Here is an 18,470-nt window from a genome sequence, read left to right as displayed (position 1 = left end):
AAACAAGTAGACAAGCTGCTTTTTTTTTTGTACCCTGATTTCCCTGCATGTGAACACGTAACTGGATCACTTTCAAAGCACACCTGTATGTTCTGGTGCTTACAAAATCTTGGTACTTCACTGAATGGTAAAATCTTTTTCGTAGGCTACACACAGCCCAGATGAGGCATCATTTTGCTGTACACAACCCACTGTATATGCAGTAATTTGTCACTTTTAAACAGTTTTGAACTACATACAGATTCGTTTTGAATTACGTTCCACACCTGTAATGCACACTTTCGCAATACAGCTTTATATTTGCATTTACATGTAGAAATAACTTTTTAGAACACTAAAAAATATTTTTGATTAATATTTGTTCTGTTTAGCCTTTTAAATGGAAAAACATGGTTGAATAGCCTACCTTCAAAGGATCAGAGAAGGGCATTATATTGTTTTTCCAACAACTGAAATTTTTGGCAAAAGCAGGTTCCTTCCTGACTTAGGCAAAGTCTTAGTCTAAGCTTTTAAAAGGCTTCCTTTTCAAAAGTTTGAAAAGATGCAATGCGTTTGTTTTATTAGTTTGGAATTTCACAAATATTTGTTTTTCAAACTCATCTTAAGTTGTAAACAAACCAATCCAGCTAAATAATTGTAAAAGTTGCCTTGTTGTTGCTATATGGTGGTGGTGTGGCTGTTCTGAAAACTCTTAATTCAGCATGTCTTAATTGTGTAGAAGTCTATGCACATATTATGCTACAGGTTATTCACACAGTGACCATGGGAACTGATAAAACACTTCCCCTGAAATACAGGATGTTCTGAAACATTTTTCTAGGTAGATTCCTGCTGAGCTAGGTGTTAAATCACACCTTCAATACCTTAATGTATGTTTCTGTTTTATTGCACTTTAATGTTAGAGATTTGAACACAAGTGAGTGCGACATGGCTTTAACAACAAGAATCACAGGAAGCTTTTTTTCTTAAAAGAGTTTTTGTGGGAGATTTATGGTTCAAAGATATTGCATTTTTTAGCAAAAACACATAACGGTACACAATTAGCGAAAACAACTGGTCTCTGAATGAAACACTCTTCACTTTCCACAGACTAAAACAGTAATTGAAAAAGAGCATTTCCTCTGGCAGTGAGCATTTTTGACTCCCTTTCTAATTATCCCTACAGTGTCCCGTCTTCTGTGAGTGACAAAACAGACACCATCCCTATTTTAATACCTGTAAAGAAGAAGGTTTTATGTACATGTATACAGCATTGCAAAAGGAGAATTAACATTTTCATTACAGGTTCCTAAGAAAAAGAGAACCCAAAAAAGAAATGTTCTTCCATATATTACAGAACTTCAAAAATCTCAGTATTCCAACATCTTAGCCAGGTACCAGTAAAATAGGACAGATGGCTAAGTAAAACAATTTGGAAGTTGTATCTTCTACAGGGAACCACAGTGACTATCGTCGCTTGTGCGATTTTCAAGCAGTGTCTCTGCAGCAAGAGGGAGTCTGTGAGGCATCTTGTGTTAAGTACAGATGTGTTCTTTTGCAGATTCAAGCAACCATGTGTCCCAGCCTGCTGGGGTTGTGCTTTTAAGAGGCAGAATATCGGTGTTGTCTTCTCCAATTAGAGAGAGGAGAGCATCTTTGGGTGATTAATAACATCCGTCCTTCCACGATTCATCTGTGACAGGGCTGCAGGTTTTCGTTAACCCCAGTGACCTGCAGATGAAAGACATGTTTTAACAAACTGAGAAATTAAGACGAAGGTGTGACTCTCGCCAATATCTTCTACTACCAAAAAATACACTTTTGTAATACCACTCCACGGAATTTCTCTAAATGTACAGTACACAAAGTCTAAATGTAATCTACACATAAAACACTATTACTAAATACATATGTTCAAAAACTGCACCCCACAAACATTATCAGGTGTAAATGAAGCCAGATTCAAACTCCGGTATCCACAGGTGTGAGATGGGAGTGCTGGACCAGATGACCCTCCTGCCCCTATAAGAAAACAGTCCTTTCAGTAACACTCCGAGTAAGGCTGCTCTCCCATGCTGCACCTTAAACTGTAAAACTGTAAGAAAGGTGCCTTGAGGTGCCTTTGTGTTCTGAAAAGTTCAGCTGCAGCTCCTACTGAAAGCTAACCTGCCATCTTGTGAATCCACTCACTGTTTAACCTCACAGGTAAGGTAGGTATTTACGTATTCTGAGTGTTTAGCGCCCTCTTGCTTCGAGTGCTGAAAGTAGTTTACCTCTTAGAAGGCTGGGCCAGCCTCCCCCTGGGGGAGGCGGGTGTGGGCCCTCCCAGGGAGGAGCGACTTCGGCCGGGAGTCTGCTTCCCTCCTGCTGCGGCCGCCCTGCTGGCGGGGGCCCCTGCCCCACTGGGCGAGGCCGAACCAGAGCAGGCAGGGGACTGGACCCTGCGCATCCCCCCGGACGGCACCCCAGGGGACGCCAATCCTTTATGGGGCTGCCTACCCCCTCCCATGGAGCCAACAGGCCCCAGAGCTTTGACTGGAGCACGGAGAGACAGGGGAGACTGGGCACTGCCCCGCAGTCGGGTGGAGGGAACGCCTGCGGAGGATCAGGGCAGTGCAGTCAGAAGTTAATACAAACAGGAGCACAAATACAAAATAGTTTTAATACGGGACTGGTGGCAGTCTGCAATGGTGTCCTAGAGTTCAGGTTGGCAGTGACTGAAAAAATAACCCATCTGGAGCCAAAAATCAAAAAAGCTCCTTCTCTTTCCTCTAGTAATGACAGCTACGTGATTCTTCGTTCCATTCCTTCACCATGAATCCACCATTTTGATCTAACTTCACTTAATTTTTTTTTTAATTTGCCAATAGGGGGAAATACAGTTCTATAAAGTGTAAACCTATCTTAATGTGCAGTATTCTTGCAGATGCACTGTAGTATATGCCTGGCATGTACATTGTGTTGAAACTTTCCAAGCGACATTACTGCAGAGTCGACTGCGAGTCCACATAAAACGTGGAAATTTAAGTGCGAAAAATTCAAGGCACGAGGGAGACCTTTTAACCAGACAAGTCAACTCAAGACAAACCCCCATTTGCAAGAGTGACCCAGTGAGCACCCGTTGGTCCTGAGCCCCGAGCCCTGTTTTAAGCACTTCGCCCTGCGCCACACGTACCTGCGCTGGCATGAGGGAGCCGGGAGATGCGGCTGCCGGGGCTCTGCAGGTTGGACTCCACGCTGCGGCTGTTCCTCACGGCCTCCAGGGAGCGCAGGCTGGTGCGCGCCAGGTTGGGCATGCTCCGCCGCAGCTCCTCTGACAAAACACACAGCCCCCGAGAAGCACACTTCAGCGCCCGAAGACCTGATCGAGCCCCAGTCGACGCCAACGCGAGCTTTATTTGCCAACGCCTCTATCGGCCAGCCTGAACGAGGCAGCGCAGTTACTCTGCTGCTTTCCCCTGAAGCCGTAACACGTTGGCAGCTAACAACGAGAGACAGAGCAGGACGGTCTTCGGCAGCGCGCGCGCGGTTGCCTACCCTCGCTCTTGGCGAACTTCAGCAGCTCGGGGCCTGGGCCCTGCAGCGAGCGCCGCGGCGGGAGGGTGCGCTGGGCGCTGACGCGGCTGTACTCCCCCAGGGCGCTGGGGGACTGGCAGCGCGGGGAGCCAAGCGGGGAGGGGGAGTAGCGGTGCCCGCGGTGCGAGTGGCAGCAGGCCTCCTCCTCGTCCTCCAGGCTGTAGGTGTCAAACTCCTGGTCGCTGTAGGTGCCGCGGCGCAGGGACTGCAGGGACGCGCTGGAGCTGCGCCGGGAGACCGAGGCCGAGCTAGAGGCGTAGTCCTGCCTCAGACCTGCGAGGACAACACACCGCATCTCTCTGTTACTCACACATTAAAGCCAGGATTTCCAAGCCTCATTTCACCACCAGATTAAAGACTGTCTTTACTGTAAAGTCCTTCAAAACTAAGAACCCAAAGGAAACCATGACCCCCTTGACCCTACTGAGCTCAGCTAACATGAGCCAATCAAGGGGTGAATCACAAGATCTTCCTGTATCCAACACCTCGCTGTAATTGCATTAATGGATTAATTTGGCACAGTTTGGCTCTGTCCAGGGTGTCCATAGTTGAGACTACTTCATAATTGCTTTGCAGTTAAAACTCAAGAAAAAGAGGGTGATCTTGCTCTGGTGCTGTGGGAGGGCAAGCACTCAACTAGATTTCGTGTGAATGCCTTTTAAATGCACAAAAGAATGTACAATTTCGCATGACCTCTTGAAACAGTACTCTCAATGGTGTGTACCCCCGTAACAGATCACTGCTGATCAACACCCTCTCTGTAGCTGTAACTCACTCTCTTCCTGCAGCCGGGCCATGATTTGAACATCGGTGAGGTCCTGCAGCTTGTACCCCATTGAGATGGAGTCATCAGAGGTGCTCAGCTCGCTGTCAACTGAGGACTGTGAACTCAGCGCAGAGTGCATACTCATATAACCTGGAATCACAGGCAAGTAAAACACTTGAGGTTAAGATATAGATTTAAAGGAAGGATTTATTTTAAGACTGCGGGAATCACCCCATTTGTATGTAAGAACACTTTCCCTCAGTGACAATGAATTCCAATTATCCTTTAAGGGAATTTGTCTTTGCCACTAGATATGTTTTTAAGGTTAATCTGGTATATGTTAGAAGGCTACTTCAATTTTCTCATTGGCAATGCTAGGGATTTAATTACATACGTCTGTGAATTAGTATATTAAAGAGTACTTGAAGAAATTCTCCCTTCCGGCTGCTACTAATAACATTTTTCTATTGAATTTGTTACTAGTGTGATAAAGTTGTGCAAGGATACTAAAACTGACATTGTTTTCTCAGTGTTCTCCAGTGTGGGAAGGGTCACAACTTTTCCAATAATGCTAGACCTATTAAATATTGGTTGTGTCTACAGCAGTGTAAATTCATTACACAATATACTTTGTTAAAAAAAGTGAGAAATCCTCATCTAAAAAACACCATAATTAATAATATGCCTAAAAAAATCAGAAAGATTTCTCAGCATGGGTGCCAAGGCCTCTTTTAAAAAGGGAATTTTGAAGGCATGAAAAGTTCAGGAGGCAAAGCATTGACACAAACGTTTCATGCACAGCGGTTATTTTGAGAATCAAATGTTGAACAAAAATATACTGCACATCATGCAAAAGTACAAAACCCTGAGCATGCAGAGACACCGAAAAACAAATTAAAAACGTACTGTCTTGCAAAAAAAAACTCTGAAGGTTCACTATGCTTATGATGTAAATAATAATAAACACTGCAAATAAATTACTGTTTTAACACATTAAAGAAAATAAATCTTTAGTGGTTTTAGTTTAGAAAACACTTCTCCTAGGTTTTGGGATTTTCTTTTTGTGTGTCTGGGAGGGGGGAGGTGTTGGGTGCAGTGTAAAACACTTACTTGCTACCCAGTACCTTCTGAAGGAGCCCAATAAAATAATCCCATGCTCTGTGTGTTGAGTGAACCTGGGCTGAGACTTTATCGTGGTGTTAATATCATGCCATACCTGAACTGCCACAGGTTAGTAGTGTTTTGTTAGTTGATTTGTGGTACCCAGGGGAGTTTAAGGCAGTGCTAGAACAGGCAGTCTCTGAGGTGGAGCTGTAAACGCACTGAGAGGAGGGGCTGCTGTATATATTCTTCCATCGGGCCGCTGAGGACAAGAAGAAGAAAGGCATGCACTGTTAGGAAACTTATTTCACGAAATCAGAAATTTCTAAAGCAACACCTCTGCAGATTCCTCATCATCCGAGTAGACACAGCCGGAGAAGGACTGTTTAGACAGTCAATCCTCATACAAGAGTTCCCCAAGACGTAGATGGATTTGTTAGTTTCCGGGAAGGGAAAAACATTGCAAAACACTAGTGAAAACAAAATAAATATTTTTTGTCAAGGTACACTTCTTTGGATGCCTAAGAGACAGATCTGACTCTGGAAAAATATCCGTCTCAGTCAAGTCAAGAACACGAAATGATATATGAAGAACACATGACAAAGACAACAGAAACGAAAGATTTCAAGCGTATTCACTGCAAGTGAATCAACGATTCCGGTTTCAGGCAGAAAAAAGGAGCAAAAGAAATGTATATACTTTCAAACAATTTTCTGTCAGCTTTATTGTTGTCCTTTTATGCTTATATTAAAGACCTAAAATGCAAAACGGATCCTGGCTTGAACAATGATTTGAATATGTGTTGATATCCTGCACCACAAGACAGGAAGTGAGCTACTATATCAAACCAGCCTTTGTGTTTGCTCAACAGAAGTCATCAAAGTGATGAGATGGATGAAATTTGAGCTTATTTGTCTTCTAAAAGGATGTGATTTGGGGATAGATGGCAAACTCAAAACTATAACCGGCTGCATTTCCCAGGGAAGCATAGGAGTGGTTATTTTGACCGCGTCTCTGGCCACCGAGCAGTAATGAAGAAAGACTGCGGTAAGCCAAACTGCAAATAAATAATCAATGGACATACTATGTCACACTCCGCCAATTAGCACACAAAGCTCATTCACTGAAGGGCAGTAGAGAGATGCTTGAAAAGGTATCTGGGGCACCATCTCCCACATGATGCAGCCCGTCAACTCACAAAGACTCCCCTGTTACTTTCCACGTTAAATAAGACGACGCATATGTGACAGCGGGAGTGGGCCTTGGGAATACAGCAGAAGCCATGTGACCTACTAAAGGTATTTTGTTCTGGAGGAAGCTCATGGGACTAGGGTTGCCAAGGGTGTCTAGCGTCACTCAAGTCACTGAGCCTCTATCACACGTCACCAGTATTGGCTAGGTCATGATACTGACGTTATACAAATATCAAACCGGTTATATTATGCTTTAAAATTTACTTGCTTTTTTTTGTAGAATAGAGAGTTGACCTCAGGGCCTTGCACAAGCCTGCTGCGTGAAAATGTATTTTACTCAGCAGTGCCATTTATTCTTCAGCCCTACTCGCTTCACAAATAAAAAAAAAAAACTATTCAAAACTGGCGTTTAGTTCAAGCCTTTGTCACGGTGAGGAGGAGCAAGATGGCATGCATGTCAGAAGCTCTGCACCCCTTGCAGTGTGAAAACCGCACGGAGGGGTGTCACCGGGTGAGGACCAGGGCGCGCGTACGTACTCTGATCGAGGCGGTAGAGGAGGGTGCGGCAGGCCGCCTCCGTTTCTGGGCTGGGGTGGTCCAGCACCTGACGGCACCATTTTAGAGGAGATTCAGGTCTCTGCTCAGTCACAACCTGCTTCTTAGGAGACACGTACAGCCTGCAGGGGCAAAAGGACACCTTTCAGACGCACGTCAGTTATGCGGTTATGGCAGAGCACGCAGCAGGGGATGGAAACTGGCCAGGAAGAGCAGGTGCTGACAAGAGAACAGTGAGATTTGGCTTTAAAAAGATCTCTCCCCCTCAACACTGCAACTTCAAGAAACTGAACATTTGCAAGTGGATTATATCCGACGTGGTGGTGGTGGGGGGGGGGGGGATAGAAAACCGAGAATCCACATACGGCTTAGAGATCATTTGCCATTTTTTTCAAATTCCAGACACCCTACTGAGCCTTAAAGTCCTGTGTATTATTGTTCAACCTGAAAAATAAAACTCAGATATTATATGGTACAGGCAGGGAAGCAGCATAAGCAGCCAGCACAACCAGCGTGCCAAGAGCCTGATAAGCACTTTCCATTTCCAAGATTCCTCGAACTCATTTAACCAGCAGCCTGAGGTAAAGACAGCATATTCACTGACCCATCTCTGCACGTCACATGCCGGAGGACTGGGGACATTGTGTTCGAGTCCGAGGAGCGGATTATACAACTGTTCCGAGTTGCTTCTTTAAACACACAACAAGGGCCACAGCACACGCCCTCAGTCCAAACAATTACCTTTCAGCCTCGTCTTTCGCCGTCCTCTTACACATTAAACAAACCTGAAAAGAGGATCTGTAAGTAAGACTTGAGCAGCACAGGAACAATATTAACAACAGCTCTGAGATCACAGATCCTGTTTGTTTTAAGTGTGGGAAATGGATAGCTCCAGCTCACAGAAATGTGCACTACTGAAGAAACCATGGAAATCTCTCCAAGTGTAGACTCAATCCAGGGGTAGAATCTCAGGGCAAAACGTCACTTACACAGCAAAGAGGAGGCTTCGGAAACTTCCTGGTTGACCATCACAAAGAGCGAGCGATATCAGGTAAATTCTAGGTCCTCAGTAACTATGGGGACACACATTTCCTGTCCCGTTTAAATGTAAAAATGTTTTTAAAAAAATCAGAAACAAAGTCTAATTTTTAATTCAAAACCCTAAAGCCCCTCTTAGGGAGTCAATTAAAAGCAGTTGTTGCTTTTATCAGAAGAAGTGGAATAAGGTTAGAATTTGAGAGAAAAAAAAACTTTGAGATCTCTAGTATAGAGAATGTTAAAAACATGCAAAAATAAACTTTTATGGTCAGGCTGCATTGAACAGAAGAGCTGCTAAACTGCCAGAAGTTCAATAATAAATCTGCTCTTCTGATTGACTTTATTCCTGTTACTGTACATTTCAAAACATCAATATTTCACTTATAAAAGACAGAGCTATTTTTGCTCTTGGGCTATTAATTTTTAAAGCTACAACGTTTCCACTGCTGCAGAATCAGAGAGGAAAAATGACTTGCAAAGTAAAGACAGACCTATTGATTGCAACCATACGATTATCTCATAAACATTTGCTTTCCTGTACTTATAAGAACTCCTCACAGACTCTCATTCTATTTTTCAACATTACAAACCTCCCCAAAAATGAAACTCCATATGGTGTAAAAGTAGACCCAAGCCACACTTCAGTCGCTTTAAGATTCGCATATTGATAGTAAAACATCGATACTGATCATACACATGTTACAGAGAAGAGGCCATTTGATTCACCTCGTTTGTTCAGTTGCTAGCAGATAGTTGGTCTAAAGATCTCATCCAGCTGTTTCTTAAAATAAGTCAGGATAGTAGCGCCAACATGTCTGTGTAGCTTGCTCCAGACTCCCACAACCGTTTGTGTAAAAAAGCCTCCCGTTTCTAGTTTTAAATGTAATTGATCTGAGAACCAGGAGGCACAGATGGTTAATGTTGATTCACAATGCTGGGGCCCTGTCTGTGTGAATTTTATATGTTCTCCCCAAGTTCGTGTGGGTTTCCTCCCACAGTGCAAAGACACACCGGTAGGTTAACTGGCGTCCGGGAAAATTTGGCCCTTGTGTGAGTGCGAACATGTCTGTGTGTGCGAGTGTGTGAGTGTGCACCGTGACGGACTGGTATCCCATCCGGACTGTACCCTGCCCTGTGCCCACTGTACCAGGATAGGCTCTGGCCCCTGTGCCCATGTATGGGATGGAGTGGTTAGAAAATGGATGGAAGGATGGTCTGAGAAGCTCCTCAACCTTTTCCCTGGACAGCCCCGTGAATGCATCTACATTTCATTACCAGGCAACACAATCACACAATCTTGATTCCTTCTGCCGAGACTAACAGGGCTGAGCATGCTGGTCTAAAACCATCCTTTCAGGACTTCAGTCAAACCCATAAAAACCCCCTTTTCATGTTAAAAGTTTTTCTCATTCAAACTGCATGCTATCCATTATCTATATAAAAAAAGAAAGGTGACTTTTCTGGAATCATTTAGTTACTTAATATTACCTTCTTCTAACATAATCAGACAGCTGGAATAGCTATGTCAGATGAGATTAATAACACTGGTGTCTTTGCTGTTTCTCTTGTTCTTTAGCACATACAAAACTGCAAGGTATCATATTAACAAAGTTTACAAATGATGGGTGCTAATGTACCCAAAGCAGTAGTGCATGGTTGCTCTATTACACCATGACAGCATTACACCAATGCTGTTGGTGGCTCTATTACACCACACTAATGTTGGTGGAGGGGGAGGAGACATCAGCCTTGTCTGTGCTGCTTTTTTCTTTTTTGATGACTCACAAAAAAATAATTAGAAATAAGCGGAGGCCTCTTCTATCCATCTGGCCTGTTTGGGTGGTGGCAGCAGCCAAGTGATCCGAGGATCTCGTGTAGCCGTTTCCTGAGAGAAGCCAGGGCATCTGCTTCAGCAAAATGGCTGGTGGCGCGTCCCACAACCCTTTGTGTTAAAAACACGGCTAGTGTCCCCCAGTTCTTAATTCAAAAAACAGTGTCACACTGTAAAACATGTAATCAGATAGGCAGATGCTTCGGGATCTGCGTGGGGCAAATTCATTCCCACACACATGACGACATGCGGATCTGCCAGCTCTGCTGGCTGCCACCCATATGCTGATTCTCTTTGACAGCCTCCTGGCACCAGCACTTGCATGGATGATGCATCTCTAGCACACCTCCTTGAACGTGCTGAGGAGAGTGGAGATGCTGTCAAGATGAGGAGGCTGAGAGACACATGCAGAGCCCGGCCGTGAGCATTAAAACCCATAAACATGCATCATTACTCTTTCACGGGAGCCCCAGATGACCAGCTGCAGATACATCTTAGGACCATCAATATGACTGTCACACCCCCCTCTGCACTGACACAGCTTAACTTTCTTGAGTGCTTCAGAGACTGTACTGCATCATCTTCATTACTGAACGAAAACATTGAATCACTTGTCACGGAAAATTGACAGATTAATGTGACATGAGAACCTGATTTTTTGATAGTCCTAATCATTTTCTGCACCAAGCCACAAGGTACTAAAAATACAGGGGTACTGATCCCCATTTTCTTTATCAAGGTAACAGTCCCCATATGGCACTCTGGCATTCACAAGTTCCCATTCATCAATGCTTTGCTCCATTGTTTACCTCTGTGAAGCGCATACTGTAGTTCCACTCATCTGGGCAAATCTGTCTTTTCGAAATAATGCGATAAACTATCTCATTTAGCGATTCACTCAGACAAAAAGCACTGCCTGAAGAAAGTGGCTGTTCATTTATTTTCTTTCCAGTCCCTACAAATTGGTAAAAATAAATAAACAGGAAGCAACAGCCCCAAACAACAGACTAGAATTCAGCCGACATGCTAACCTCCTTCCTAAAGGTTAGCTGCTTCCCACCCTGCCTCCACTACAACAAAGAGATAAGTCCTTAGCTTAAGTCTCTATTCACTCACCCCCCCCCCCCCCCAGAAAGGCTGCTCACTCAATAAGCTGGCCAGGGTGCACAGAGTGTGACTGTTGCCTGTTGTAAATCTTTCCAACCACTCCTGTGGGCACAGGAGCCCCTGCGAGATAGATGATAGATGCACAGTGAGAGATCACTGAAGCATTCACTATACCATCCAGGCGTCTTCTATATATAGCACGGAGCAATTGCAGGAAAAAGCCAAACGCTACTGCATTTCCACACAAACACAGCCAGGAATTCACTCTACACCAGCAAACCTCTAGCATGGCCCAGACCCTTGCCATTCAACACTCAAGATCCATCTTCTACAAGCCTGGTTATTTTTGCAGATTGGCTATCCTGCATACAATGAAAAGGCTTTGAAACTTTTTTCAATTAAAAAACAACTATGAATTCTATGCTTACACATGGTATCATGCCACCTGCTGAAAGAAACCTCAGATTTTCAGAAGAAGAGGTAAATGAACAAAAATATTCATATAAGCAAACAGATTTCAGGCTGCAATTTTGTTACAATGTACTGCTTTAAAAAAAGAGAAATTAGAATCCTATTTTAAACTATTTGTCTACCAGCAGACCCAAGCATGCAGCTTGAATTAGGTTTGAAGAAATGAGTCTCCTCTACAAAAACAACTTAGTGGCAGAAACACCCAGCCACCAGGGTTTGCAAATCATATAGAAGCAAGATCAATTGCTGCCAGCATTTGTCAATTATAAAGGATCAGGGTTTGGACTCATTTACGCAAACGACTGAAATAAAGATCTTGACTTGCCAGTGGCTTGGATCTATAAAAATCCAGGCCTCGGCAGAGTTAGGTGGAATCCACAAGTCTTTCTGCTATCTTGACACTAATATATTTCAAAGATGGGCCTTGTTAAAGAGAAGACAGGTGTGCCAACAAAGTCTGTGCTAAACAGAGACAGCAGCAGGCCAGAGATCTCTGCTCCTCACAGACATTTGCATGCAGCACTGTCACAGAACCTGCTGCTCAGGAACAAGGACAGGTCACTGTAACCTGAACATGCCATTCTCTCTGTCTTGGCTTAGAAATTCTTGGAATCACAGGATTTTGTTGTAAATGTTAAAATGTTGGCATCAGAGCTAACGCGAAAAGGCAAAAAAAATTAATTCTTTTTACAACAGTTCAAGTAGGTGGCTGTGTCAGCATGCGTAGGCTGCAAAGGAACAAGTAAAGGTTTATTCAATGCCAAAGAAGGCTCCACAGCCGAAACGCTGTGTTTATTTTTTTTTTTTTCTCTTTTCAGCATTGAATAAATCTTACCTTCTTACAATGCCATTAATGAATAAACATGCCTTAAACCATACTGTATCACAGTGGTATGTTTTAAAACATTTCCCAGAATGCACAGATGTTGACTTGCTAATGTGTCATTTAGACATTCTTTACATTTAATGGAACCAGTGTTTGATGACTAGGGAATTTTACACTGTGCTACTTTTGCACATTTAAGACATTCTTGTAAGACTTCTACACACTTATTTGATTAAAAGGGACTTGTGAATCTATGACTAACCGAATCAAGCTGCTTTTAGCCGTGCAATGATCAGTGGGACATTCTTGAAAATTCTTGATTTATCTTTTCTTTTAAACCATTCAAACAAATAACGCCCTCACACGTCAGCCTGCCAGCACCAAGGGATGCATGCGCTCTTGTGGAAAGCCATGACAGGCAATAGCAGTTTAGCAATCATGTTACAGAAAATTGAGCTCCCAATAAATAAGTGAACAGATTAAGATGCAAAAGGAGATTCTCTCATCAAATCATCCTCCTGTGCCTAGTGCTATTGTACAGGTGATCACTGGGGAGACAGCGACAGTCACATACGTACCTGGAGGAAGAGTTGGCTGTAGGTATCACAATAATTCAACAATTGCTTCAAATGATATAAAAGACCATGTTTATCTGTCAAGGTAGCCTAATTTAGCTACCTTTATAATAAGATGTCAATTACAGCGACAGACTTACTTTACAGACCTTTAATCATGAGGCCTACCTGATTGTGGAGTGCAGAGAACTACTAGGGAAAGCAAAGAGTTTGGGCCTACCAGTACGTACCAGCTGTCTTCGTCTTCTGCCTCATCACAGTCCTCCAGGTCCAGCACCTCCACCTCATCAAGGGCAGAAAGTCCCAGCCTATTTTCAGCACCTTCTTCCTCCCCACAGTCCTCTGTGTGGGGGTCCTGGTCAGTGCAGTCCAGTAGTGGCCTCTGCTGCGTTTCCTCCTCCCCATCCCCACCCTGCCTGTGGCTCTGGGGCAGCTCCATGTAGCCAGCGAGATGGCTGCCACACTGAAGCCCCTCCGCCAACTCCTCCTCCTGTAGTCTGCTGCTCTGTGGCTCGGGGGTTGAAGACTCATCCCCGCTGCTGCTGCTGTCCTGCAACGGGGGTTCAAAGTTTGTGGCCCTGACACTGATGTCGTCGTCTGGCCGCAGGGAAGTCGCAGACAGAGGGCAGTCCCCCAGAGTCCGGTCGTTGACGTTGCACGCGGCGGTCAGACTGCTGCTGGAGTCCCCCCGCAGGGTCTTGCCCCCGCGGTTCCGGAGCTGCTGGTTCTGAATCTCCAGCCGCCTCACCAGCTCCTGCAGCTTGCGCACCTCCTCCAGCTCGGTGCCCGGCAGGGCCTGGTCCGCCTCAAACTCGGGGCCCTGCCCCTCCCCCAGGCCCAGCCCGCCGTCGCCCCCGTGATCCGCAGAGCCGCTCTCCGGTACCACCATCCTCGCGCTCCACCGCAGCTGAAAACAGAGAGCCGGGGGGGTGAGACACAGGGGCAGGGTGCCACTGAACCAGCTCTCTAGCTGAAACAACACCCCGGCTTCTCACAAATACGATAAGGCACTGCTGAAGCACAAACACTTTCATTAGTCTTCGGCAGAGTCTTACAGACCAGAAGAAAAAAAAAAAGAGGACTTAATCACAGAGAGTATCAACACATGAAAAAAAAGGCAGTAGATAAGCAAGCACACAGCCTAAAAGCAAGCATACACAGCACCACAATAAACGCTGCAGTCAGCGCAGGTTTATCTAGCGCTCCTGAAGCACTTTCAATTCTGCTGTCGCTTGTTGCCACGCGCCTGCCAGTTCCTGGAACTCTTCCCCGGCTCTTACTCTCTCGGCTCATGCCAGCTGCCCGAGCAAATCCCTGCCGTGATTAGCGGGGAATGAGGGAGGCTCAGCAGACTGCAGGCTGAGTCAGCTGATCCAGTGCTAATTGGCTGAGCACTGGTGTCTTAGTGGGATTTCAGGGACTCAAGGCTCAGCCTGGCTCAGACAAAAAAAAAAACCCAGCAGATCAGGAGTAGGCAGAGCTCCACATTTTGACGCCTCCGGTAACTGCACAGAGGAAAGAAGGCCAATGACGGGGTCAAACAGCCAGCCTCAGGCAGCTGATCAGATGAGGGCAAAAAAACAGCAACTGGTTCTGAAAATTCCCCCAGGCTGATATGATTCAGCAACATGAGCATCGCATTATTTACCACCACAGAAAAACAAATCAGTTTAAATATAAAGGATCTCTGTTTAAAGTGATAAAACCAGTGGTGGGGAACTTTGCCACAATACTTCGCTTTGCACATCATTGTTTTCTAACGACAACACTGCTTCTTCTAAGCTGAGTGCAGCCTCCAGTGATAGCTTAATGCCTGACTCAGATCCAAGGAATTCGGTTTCATAAGACGCTTGGAGACCTCCAACTGACTGATTATACCTGCGCATTGTGCTTTTTATTTGTGACATTTACAGTAGTACGGGGAAAAAAATCTCCCACATAAAGGACACAACGGGAGACCTATATAGCAACCCATCCATGTTTATTCCATGAGGCAGAGCAGTTAATTAAACTGAACCTCAAAGGGTTTCATACTGACACAGGAAAGCCCAGAGCACTCAAAGCATCATGCCCCTGCTTTTATGATGCTGACTTTAGAAAATACACAGTAGAATCAGTGAACAACATACAGAGTATTCTCTTCTCTGAGAGAGAAAGCAGAGAGGAGGCTACCAGAGTGTCACGTCAAACTAAGAATCATTGCCAACACAGTTAAAACCTTTTTTCCATCTCGCTGAACTTGAAGAAAACCTTTTTTTCAGCATTTCAGAGGAGCACTGCAATCAACTATATATTAAATATGGTTTTGTGCTGTTCAACAATGATAAAATGACGCCCGACAATGAAAAACCTCACCAACAGGCACAACACAGATTGCAAAGCTCCCAAACCAGCTTCAGATAAATAAATACACAATGAGAGAGTGCACTGCTGTGAAATACTGTAGCAGGATGCAGTTTCTGTCCCAGCCAGCCCAGGGTGAAATACTGACGTCCTGCAGAGCGCGATTTCAAACTTCAGCATCTGACCCTCGGACACCTCTTAAAAACACATGAACTGAAACTCATCCTCCCTTCTAATTGAGCTGACACAGTCTGTGCTGGTTCAGTTTCCTGTAATATAGGCCTGCTCCCTTTATTTTTACATAACCTAAAATTTTCCTTAATGCTATGAGACACCCTGGATATGGGCGACTGCTAAGCAAATGATCAATCCTTAACATGATGTCAGCCAGGCTCAGGATGCAACACACACCCTTGTTTTAAACTCACACAAGGAGGTAAGACATCTAATTTAAAAAAAGGAGTAGAAAGGTAAAGCTTCACGCTAGGATTCCTAGTTCTGGTCCGCAGAAACTGCCTCACTTTGAGTGGAAAGTACGAGGAGAGAGCAACCGTTTGCATAACAGTTTGCAAAACAAATAAGGAAGCTGCTATTGCTGCTGGCAGAAACTATGGGCGCATTTAAAGGCAACCCGGTCCTTAGTTAACTAGAGTGCAGCATTTTCTAACCAAAGACCGGAGCCGCAAACCCTCATCTTTCATTAAAGCACACTTCAATGCCCGGTACAGAGAGCTCTGAGCTAAACATAAAAGCTCACGTTCCAGAGCCATCAGTTAGAACAAATGCCAAACAGATGTCCTTATAAAAGATTCCAGCAAAAAAACAAACTCCCTGCCTGACTGAGTTAAGGACGCACATCTTCTACACAGCTTTGTGACTGCTGGCACAAGGTGCAGAGACCACCGACGCTGCCGAAATCAAAGGTGAACTCCAACCTCAGGCAGTAACATTCCTCGGCCACTGCACCCTGTGATAAAGACGAACCCTGAGATTGCCGAGACCAACCAGCTCTGCCCAGTCAAATGCAGGCAGCTCCAGTCCATCCCACAAGTTGAACAGCCAGTTCAAGAACCACATAAGTAAAGACGCAGCAACAGAGTGTTTTGACTTTGTCCAAGGTTTAAGGGCATGAAAGAGTCACTTGATATGTTTAAACAGGATTATACAGATTGCAAAACGCTGTCTGCAGAGAGTGTTAGACTGGGGTCCCCAGTCCTGGTGACCCCGACACCTGCTGGTTTTCACTCCCTCCCACCTTCAATACATACTTCAGCCCTCAAGTGAGCTAAGAAGTGGCTTCATTGGAATATTTGCATTTTGCTTCCAGTCACAGGTTTGGGATTGCACTGCCCTTATGAGACACAGCTCCAACCCAGCTGCTGAAGAGCAGGGAGCAAGCGATCTGAAGTCAGTGGGGGGTTTGATTGTGTCACTGAGGGCTCAGCTGGAGCAGAAACCAGCAGGTGTGCGTGTGTGTGGGTTCACCAGCGCTGAGAATTGACTGGTGTTAACCCTACTGCACAGCCCGTTACGGTAATACCACTGCAGGGCTATCAGGGTGCATCACAGATCGTGTGCTGGCCTTGGGCAAATAACCCCACATCCCGATACTGGAGAGAAACCAACACCTGCTGGTTTTCATTACAGCTGAACACCCACTTGCTTAAGGGACCCCCCCCCCCGACTGATCCGTTGATGTGATTAATTCGACCTTGTATTATTACGGTTTTCAGCGGAGAAACGACGACACCTGCCCTGTCGACTAGGAGTTTGTCAGCAAGGACAGCAGACACCACGTTATTTCAAATTCGCGGGTGACAGTGCAATTCGGTGCCCGACACGTACATTTCTGTGTATAAAGTAGAAGACACGGCTCGTCGAAAAGTTTCTCTTGTTCGTTGTAGGCGACAAAACGACGGCATCAGGACAAGACCCGAAACCTTTTCAAGACAAAAAAAAACAACAACAACAAAAATCAATCACATAGAGACTCCTCCGCCGTTAATTGATCAGCTCTAAACCGCTGTTTAGTGTTGGGGACGCCTCCCCACACCGGGGGCTAACTGTACCCCGCTGTCTGCCCCCGAAACCGGTGACTGAATTTGAATTTCTAACAATAACGGTCTCCGCTCCCTGACAGGATCCACGCTTCCCAGCTGAACACACACGCACCCGGAGACACCTCGTTAACAGTCAGGGCTCTGTCCCACATTTTGTAACAAAAGCACCGCCCGCCCCCCCGAACATCACGTTAACTTACGATTTAAAAAAATAAATAACGCACAGGACACGTTTTTCTCTGCCTCCGGACGGGAATCGGACGGCCAGCTCGCACGTCCACCGAACCATAAACAAAACCTACCGGTTTGTTTTTGCCGTTTCCGTTGTGTTTTTGTTGTATTTAAAATTCAACCTCGGTCGACGGGTGGCCGAATTGCTCGAGCGCCGGCTCGACGGCTAACAAAAAAAAAAAAGAAAAAACAAACGCTGGGACGTAGATACGAAACGTTTCCTGCCGTTTCGGCTGTCTCTTCTGGCGACAAAAGCCACAGCAGCCGCTGCCTCCGCCTCCTCCGAGTCACGCGGCACCCTCGCTGAATGATGCGCGCTCCCGCCTCTCCCCCCCTGCTCGTGAACTGCGAAGAGGGGGCGGGGCTGTGTGGACCGCGCGTTGTGTGGATTAGTGGGAGGGGCGTGGCGTCCGGGCGCGCCGGGGTGTTTTACCTGTGCCGACGTCATCCTCAGAGCCCTGTGGCGCGCTTGCATACAATTTACAAAGTATTTGGTACAGGCAGCCTGAGACAATTTCCATCCTCTCCGGGGGGGGTGGGGGGTCTTTGTCGGCGTCTAGAAAAAGAAACCTGCTGCATATAAAACCCCTGCTAGGGTGTTGTTCCTACGTTCATATGCGTTTGTATGTAGAGTCATAAAAAGGTTAAATGGGGGAGGAACTCATTCGGGTCACTGGTAGTTTATCCGAAGACCGAGTCCAGCCATTTCTTGGCAGAAGCCGAGGTTTCAGGATCAGCAAAATGGCTGGGTTGCTGCTTCCAGCATCTACCGTATGTGCTTGAAGCCCCTTGCGCCAATATGTGCGTTTCAGTGACG

At 45.5% G+C, this 18,470-nt stretch overlaps 1 protein-coding gene across 3 annotated transcripts; it reads right to left on the bottom strand.

Annotated features, from left to right (window-relative positions):
* Positions 1–891: 891 nt before the first annotated feature.
* Positions 892–17,959, bottom strand: LOC148828703 (SLAIN motif-containing protein-like). Of its 3 annotated transcripts, XM_088924792.1 has the most exons (10): positions 17,725–17,919; positions 17,208–17,302; positions 13,250–13,926; positions 7,154–7,293; positions 5,538–5,684; positions 4,331–4,471; positions 3,517–3,828; positions 3,155–3,292; positions 2,253–2,574; positions 892–1,710 (listed from the first exon to the last, which is right to left on the bottom strand). In XM_088924792.1, exons 3-10 carry the CDS (start codon positions 13,906–13,908, stop codon positions 1,644–1,646), a joined length of 1,926 nt encoding a protein of 641 aa, XP_088780918.1. In that variant the 5' UTR covers positions 13,909–13,926; positions 17,208–17,302; positions 17,725–17,919; the 3' UTR covers positions 892–1,643. The 3 variants fall into 3 exon arrangements, with proteins under 3 accessions (XP_088780918.1, XP_088780917.1, XP_088780919.1); XM_088924791.1 differs by lacking the exon at positions 17,208–17,302 and having other exon boundaries at positions 17,725–17,959; XM_088924793.1 differs by lacking the exons at positions 5,538–5,684; positions 17,208–17,302 and having other exon boundaries at positions 958–1,710; positions 17,725–17,938.
* Positions 17,960–18,470: the final 511 nt, after the last annotated feature.

The sequence above is a fragment of the Atractosteus spatula genome, chromosome 9 (genome assembly GCF_055471065.1).
Source record: "Atractosteus spatula isolate fAtrSpa1 chromosome 9, fAtrSpa1.hap1, whole genome shotgun sequence".
NCBI lineage: Eukaryota > Metazoa > Chordata > Actinopteri > Semionotiformes > Lepisosteidae > Atractosteus > Atractosteus spatula.
This window is presented reverse-complemented; position numbering and strand designations above follow the sequence as displayed.